Below are 7,868 nucleotides of genomic sequence, written 5' to 3' on the forward strand. Positions count from 1 at the left end.
CCTTCCTTCCTTCCTTCCTTCCTTCCTTCCTTCCTTCCTTCCTTCCTCCATCCACTTTATCACTTGACTTTTACAAAAGGCAGCATTTTTACCATGATGCTAAAGTGAAAATAGCTTGGTCCAAGAGCCCAAGAGGCAGGAAGAATGAGCTAAGACAGGACATACTTCAACCTAGAACCTCCTAGTGCCCCTTGCACGTTTGGGGCTTCATGGAACAGACACACATTTTAACATATAGGTTCCGGATGTGGTGTTGGACAGTGAGGGCATTTAACCCACAGGCCTCTGCTGCATCTGGGAACACAGATGCATGGTGGGTGAAGTCTCAGTCCTCCAGCTGTGTATAAAGGCCTAGTACAAAGGTGGAAAAGGGGTAACGACGAGAAAGTTCCTCCTGACAGTCCTGGCCAGTAGACATAGGGCTGGTCCACACAGGAGGAGTACCGTACGTGGGGTGAGGAGCAGAACAGCTTTGTGCTGGACTGTCTGAAGGCAGCACTCTGACCCATCTGATTTGAGTTGCACATGTAAGCATGCATGCATGTGTGTGTTTATGTGTGTTAGTGTTGGGGGTACTGTGTCTGTGCATATGGAGGTCTGAAGACAAGCTCAGAGTGTTGTTCCCCTGGCACTGCCCACCGTTTGGTTTTTGAGACAGGGTGTCTTCTTGGCCTTAGGCTGGCTGGTCAGCTAGCCCCAGGGAAACACCTGTCTCACCTCCTCAGGGCTGGGATTATCAGTATGCACCATGTTGCCTAGCTTCTCTGCTCCACAGGTTCTGGAAACACAGATTTTTAATCTTGTACAGGAGGCATTTTACAAGCTACCTCTCCAGGCCTGAAATTATGTGTTCAACCCCTTGAACACATAAATCTATACGTGTAAATCTATGAGCGTTTACAGTGAGTATGATACATTCCCTCAGCGCTCACCATTCCCAGCTGTCCCCATCCTATTGTGTCCACTTGTCCTTGCACCCCTAGTCCTCCGGAGGGGGCTGGGATTGTGGCCCTTGAATGAGAGGCTCCATCCTGGTGTCCTTCGGCCTGGAAGATTGAGTGGTCATAGCTTTTCGAGTGTGGGTAGGCCCTGTAGAGCTTATCACATGAGGTCTAAATGGCACCATGTGGGTGGAATTAGGTGAGAGGAAGAAGGCTGATGGGCTAGAGAGGAAGAGGGAAAATCAGATGGGGAAGATGACCGTGGGCATGGCTTGGCCAGACTGCAACCCTGAAGGAAAGACAGAACCCATGGAATAGAGACAGTGACAGTAAAGCTCAACTTGGAAGGGCTGAGCAGGGGGATGCTACAAAACCCCAGTGCAGATGTCTGAAGGTAGCCGGCCCCATTGGAAGGAGCTCAAGTTTAGGCCAGAGCTGGAGGCAGGCGACACTTGCAAGTAGATGGCAAATAGGTCACACAGGAATGGAGGAGGTAGCCTGGGGAGCATGCATGAAATAAAAAGAGATGATGCTCCAGGGACTGAGTTCTGGACACTGACATTTAAGAATGGGTCACTGTGTGAGGACCAGGCAAAGGAGCCTTCTGGGAAGACGGCCTACAAATGGCGGGAAAGTCGAACAAGAGAGAGAGACTGGCAAAGGGAAGGAGCCACTCAGAACACTGATCGCTGCCACTGCTAAGCCTCCTCCTTAGCTGTCACACACTCCATGCTTAGGTACAGCGTGCAGTCAGATCTTGCTTGCATTTTCAAAGTGGTTACCTGTGAGCCGCCTCCTGTGAGAACGACTGTCCAAGCCCGTTTGTCTGGCTGAGTACTTCACTCAAATGAACTTCCTCTAACCTCATCACTCCTTCCATGATGGAATGAGGTTACTTAGCAACCCTGTGCTGGCAGCTGACCCCGGTATCAAGCGCAGAGAAACGAGGGGTGCGGCCCACACTCCAGGCCCCATGAGTCGGCTTACCTGGCACTCTCAAAGGTGGCAGATGCAGTCTTTTCTATGGCTCCAAATCCTACACCAACAGCAAGACCCTCTGAAATAGACACAAGACACAGAGGTTAGGAGTCACTCCCAATGAGGAACGTAGCTCGCCATCCTTTTATCAGGCAGGTCTGCTTCAGGCTGCAACTAACAGAAAATCAATGTAATAGGGGCATTTTTAACCTAGGCTCATAAACACCAGTCTGTTGACACACACACACACACACACACACACACACACAGAGAGAGAGAGAGAGAGAGAAAGACAGAGAGAGAGAACACTAATGAAGACTGTCAAAATAATGGGATTTAGAATCACCATGGAAACAAATCTCTGGGCATACCTTTGAGGCATTATTTCTTTTCTTCTTTTCTCTTTCTTTCTTTTTTTTTTTTTTTTTTTTTGAGATGAAGTCTCTTTCCGTAGTCCTGGAACTCACTATGTAAACCAGGCTGGCCTGGAACTCACAGAGAGCCGCCATCACACCCAAGCATTATTTCAATTAAGTTAATTGAGGAGGAAAGAATCACCCTAAATCTGGGCAGCACATTTCCACAGGACCCATAACGGAAAAAGGAGAAAGTAACCTGGGCACAGGCAATGACCTCCCACTGGTTCCTGACTGTGGATGCCATGTGACTGGCTGCCTCAGGCTCAGCCACCATGCCTCCCCACCACGACAAACTGTGCCTCTCTGCACTGCATCCATACAAGGAAACACAGAAAGCCAGGGCCCTTTCTTTATCAGGCATCTGTCTCACTCCTTGGGGAGAGAAACCTCCTCATGTAACGCCACTTGCATCTCCTGGGCCAGAGCAAGAACCAGTCCCCAGTGGAGAAGGTGACACTCCTGTGATCCAGGCAGGAAGAATTCCCAGCATTTCTCTAGGTCAAGACTCAGGGCTTTTTGAGCCACACTGGAGCATTTTTTTATGAGAAAGGCATATCTATTGAATGAGAAGTGCCAGTGTTTTTTCAGTATTCACTGTCCCTTTGAATGCTTATTTCTTTCTTTGAGCTCTGTTCAGTTGAGGGTGGTCAAAGATACAGGGACAGAACAATGGACACAATGCTCTGTGTCCTAGAGCACACAGAATAAGTATGCCCGTCTGTCCCCTGTGAGGGACAGAGATCACCCAAGACCCAGTATGGTTCAGCAAGGTGCTGTCATGGGAGGGTTGGAGCCCAACAGCCCTGCTAAGACATCAGTGACTCCTTGGGACCCATTTTTCCCTTTGTGCCCCCCTCTCCTGTGTGGGTCTCTTAATGTGGTACCTGTGTTGCAGGCTGCTAGGTAGCAAATTTGAAATTGTGGTTTCTCACTGAATGTCGTAATCTTTCTAGGTCCTCCCAAAGCAGAGGAGATCCCCCGGCTGAAGTTTTGCCTGGATCATCCCCGGCTTCCGAGGTTACGTGTTTGGAGGGGAGGGTTTCTTCCTAAGACCACACAGCAGCATGGGGGTTCCTCTGCCTCGTGTCCCCAGAGCACATGCTACACACAACAGCAGGCCACAGAGGTCGCCAAGCCACCCCTTTCCTCACACTCTGGGGTGGAAGGAAGCAGCTAAGCCAAGGCCAGGGCCACCAGATTGTTCCATGTTGATTCTTTTTTCTTTTTTTGTACTGTTAAGGACGGAATCCAGGGTCTTCCTAAGTCCAGGCAAGTCCTCCACCAGTGAGCAACATACCTAGCCCTCAAAAGCAAGTTTATTAAAACTTCATGCAAGGGGCTAGAGAGATGGCTCAAGAGTTTAGAGAATTTGTTGCTCTTGGAAAGAACCCAGGTTTGGTTCCCAGTACCAGCAGGATGGCCCACAACAGTCTATAACTCCACTTCCAGGAGATCCAATGTCCTCTTCAGATCTATTCAGGCACCAGGCCTGCAGATGGTGCACAAACCTATATGCAGGCAAAACTCCCATGTGTATAAAATAAAATAAATAGATTTTGCTTTTATTTCCTTCACTTCACTTTGCCTCTGAGGTTCCTGCCCATCTCTTTGGTCCCCACTTTTACAGTGTTTTCTCCATTATGATTATGTCTTCCTACTGAGGCACTGTTTCAAAAATCCTCATCCTCTAGAGCTTTTTTTCCTTAGAAAGCAGGGGGCTGATGACCCTCAGTATGCGAGGCTTATTGGTGAATTATAGGTAGGGACTGTCATCTCCAGGCTCTGAAGCAGACGGCAAAGATGACAAGGTGTGGTCTCAGCTAAGTTCTGGCTCTGAGAACCTGAATGTTTTGCCCCCACATCTGTCTGTTCTACCTCTGTTCCTCTGGATGTCCCTCCCCCTCAGGAGCAGAAGTCACAATCCCAGGCAACGGGCTAGATGCTCAGGATATTAATATCTGTCTGATGTGTCTGAAGCTTCCCCATGGGGCTGGCAGGGATGGACTTATTACCTGAGTGTCGGATGCTGGTCAGGCAGGCTGCACTGGGGATGGCCAAGGGTCTGGGCAGGCTCTTTCTACGGAGGTGCTCACGCCATACCCATGAGAAAACAAAGTTGGGGGGCATCTCAGTTGCTGTCCCCAGCCAGCCTCCAACTTCAGCCACCCAGAGCTTACCAAGCTGCTGTCCTCTGCCATGAGATACACCAGCCCAGCTGAGCACTACCCCCTCCACAACCCACTCCCATGGGTAACAATGGATTGTCAGGACAAGGCTCTGCCCCAGGACCTCTGGCCAGCTGGGGACAGATGTCAAAAGCTGGGAGGCAACTAGGGCTTTTATTGGCCCCAGACTTGCATATTTCCCTTTGGGGGAAAAATTGCTCTTTAAAGCCATAAACAACAGCTGCTTGGTTCCTCTGTTAATGGCTTTTTTTCCTAATTAGTCATTTTAATGTAAATCACAGAGCAGCCTAAAGCAATGGTACATAAGTTAATCAGCAAAATATCCACCCTAGAGAGTGGCTCAGCACACAGCCCCAGCACTTAGACATATGCACACCCACTGATGCTTTGGGATGGGACAAAAGGATGAACAAAATGACCTAGCTATGGATGGGTTAGGACCGGCCTTGAACCTATGTTACCATCTGTCATCATTCCCAGAGTGCCATTTGATATCTGGTTTGCTGCTTGGGCTCCTGGCTTTTTCCATGGATGTGGTGTGGCTCTGTGGGCATCAAACACCAATTTCTGCAGTTCCATCCCCTGCAGAATGAATGTTCCCTCTCCCAGCATGCCAGGCACCTAAGGCAGACTACTGGCAAGGGGCCATCCACTAGGGAACTTTCTGTGACGGTTTCCAAAGTGGCAGGTCCTTCCTTCCTGTGGCCATGGCTAGCTCAGGTTCCCAAAGGATTGAGCAAGGGACAGAGGTAATAGAGGGAGAGAAGGTTTTTGTTACTGTGCTCAAAGATGGCAGGTTATCCGCAGGAGTTAAATGAACAAGAAGCTAAGATAAATTACACACACAGAAAGAACATAAATTAGAGAATCAACAGATGGAAGAAGGAACCGCTGGTGAGAAAGGGAGGGAGTTCAAATGTGAACTCTTACCCCAGGTATTCCACCAAAAATGCAAATGAGGAAAGTAATTGAGACAAGATGCCCATGTGCCTGGAATATCATTAGGAAACATCTGCCTTTAGACCTGTACGAAGAGAGGAGATGAATTGCCTGGACCAGTGAGGATGGCTGACTGCAGGGGAGGCCGCTTGGAGGACAAGCTGAGCACCAAGGCTGCTATAGCCACCACAGTCTTCCCTGGGACCAGGATGGGGGCACCTGTCCCCTGCCACTACCCTATCCTTACTGAGGCTCAGGGATCACTGCAGAAGAGGGGACAGAAAGACTGATGTAGAGTCACAGGTGATGGGTGACTATAAGGGAACAGCAGGGGAGTTGCATAAATGAATTCACAGTAACTGAGCATGCCCAAGAGCTTTAGAATCCCAGCATGTGGGCGGGGTGGGTGTGAAGTCCCACCCCTAGCTGAAGAGCTACTGGCAGTTGATAGCTGACGGGAGAGGGAGAGTCAGTTTTCTTTAAGGGCGTGGTCCTGGGTGGGTAGACCACCCTCTGGTGAAGACCACACATCCAAGAGTATAGGGGTGGCACAAACTTCACTTGATGGATTCTGAAAGGGGAAAAGGAAGACACAAAGTCTGGTGGGTAGGGAAAAGTCAGGACCAATCTAAGAAGAGTAGGGGGAGAGGTGACTATGATAAAAATGTGCTGTACAAAATTCTCAAGGAACTTTTTTAAAATGGTGAGAGAGAAGTGAGAGAATAATGTAGGTCCTTTGACTGAGACAGAACCAACCTCGGATCCTACTCCATTACTTAAGGTTCCTGCAAAATTGAAAAGAGGGTGAGGTGGCTTTTACAGTGAGGTCTGTTAATGGCAACTGGCCTGGACGTGGTTAGAATCAGCTAAAATTCACTAGGGCTCATAAGCTGTGCTTGCAGCGTTGTAGAAATTCCACCTTTCTTATTCCCAGTGATCAGCATGTCCAACAAAAGTTCAGAGTATTCCATAACACCCAAGATGGCATCTAAGATGGTAGGAAAGTCAGGGAAAAAGGAAAAGCATCTTTTCCTCCTGCTGTAGGCTCCACTGACTCTTGGTTTTAAGGGCATGGGATAGAGTCCAAAAGCCTTTGACAGTCTTCCAGACACTGACATCTATATGACTTCAGCTTTGACAGATGTCTTAGTTGCAGTGGGCTGCTATAACAAAACACCACAGACTGAGTGGTGCATAGACAAAAGAAGTTTCCATCTCATGCTTCAGAAGAGTGGAAGGACCACAATCATGACACCAGCAGATTTCACAGCAGAGGAGGGACAGTTGCTGATTTGTAAGTGGAGACTCCTCTGAGACTTCTGAAATACAGCATGGTCATCCCAGTGTGGCAGGACCAGAGATGAGGACTAGAGTGCTATCATATTTCCTCTCTGGACTCAACGCAGGGCTCACACTGTTCCAGTGGCTTCCCACAGGGACAACTCCAGGGCCCACGCTCACCAAGGGCTCAGTGTCTCCCGTGTGTTGCTGTGAGGCCACATCCCAGCTCCCGCACCTGAGTCTCCTCACTGCGTGCCATTCATTCTCCAGCTGGGCCTCTGCTCTAAGTGTGCATGATGCTAGATCTAGAAGCTATGGCCGGAAAATGTCAACACAAAGGCCACACAGGAAATCAGGGGAGCCGCGGCAGCTTATCCTCCTCAATTTGAAGCCCATTAAAATTATGGCATTGCCTAACATTTCCTGGGGAGGTTCCATAAATATTAAACACGGACACCACCAGCAAACACTCGCACTACCAGCAAGGACAGCAGGCCCCGGGGGTAGGGGAGTGACTTGGAATGGACAGGCTGAGTCATACCCAAGTCCACTGAGGGTGTAGAAGGGAGAAATTAGTTAAACTATGGCCAGAAATTGTGGGACAAGAAAAAAGAATTATCTTGAAGAATGATAGTCAAGGTTGTCTTCTGGTCTATTCCACATACATATACACATGCATTAAAGCACACATGTACACACAGGTACATGTACTCTCCCCCTCACGAATGAACACAGCAGCCTAAGGCCAAAGCCTCGGGACTGCACACACGGCCCCTCTTGGTGGCAGTGTGAGGAGTCACTAAATGGACATGTTGGAACAGGGGAGCTTATTTATGTTTTTGTAATTTCTATAGCCCTGACCTGAAGAAAATGAGAAGAAAGGATTTGTTTTAGCCTCCTTGGAGGACTCCTGAATAAAATTAGACCCTGGCAGTTCCTCCAGGATGATGAATAACCTAAGATTTGGGTTCATTTATCATGCCCTGGATTTGACTTGCACCACAGCATGTAAAAAATCCAGGCTGGAAAACAGTCTAAAGCCTCCATCACTAGTCTGCCTTGCTACCCCAAGGTCAAGAAGTGACCCAAATGTATTTGGGGGTAAGGGGTATTTTTTTTTTTTT

General features: G+C 48.7%; 1 protein-coding gene across 6 annotated transcripts in view; it reads right to left on the reverse strand.

Annotated features, from left to right (window-relative positions):
• Nucleotides 1–7,868, reverse strand: part of Slc39a11 (solute carrier family 39 member 11) — a 379,750-nt gene that overhangs the window by 60,201 nt on the left and 311,681 nt on the right. For all 6 annotated transcript variants that reach the window (XM_055592214.1, XM_055592210.1, XM_055592212.1 and 3 more), the window contains one exon: nucleotides 1,929–1,998. In XM_055592214.1, coding sequence (XP_055448189.1) covers nucleotides 1,929–1,998 — 70 coding nt within the window. The remainder of the gene's footprint in view (nucleotides 1–1,928; nucleotides 1,999–7,868) is intronic.

This window comes from Psammomys obesus, unplaced genomic scaffold (genome assembly GCF_907164565.1).
Source record: "Psammomys obesus unplaced genomic scaffold, mPsaObe1.curated_primary_1811, whole genome shotgun sequence".
NCBI lineage: Eukaryota > Metazoa > Chordata > Mammalia > Rodentia > Muridae > Psammomys > Psammomys obesus.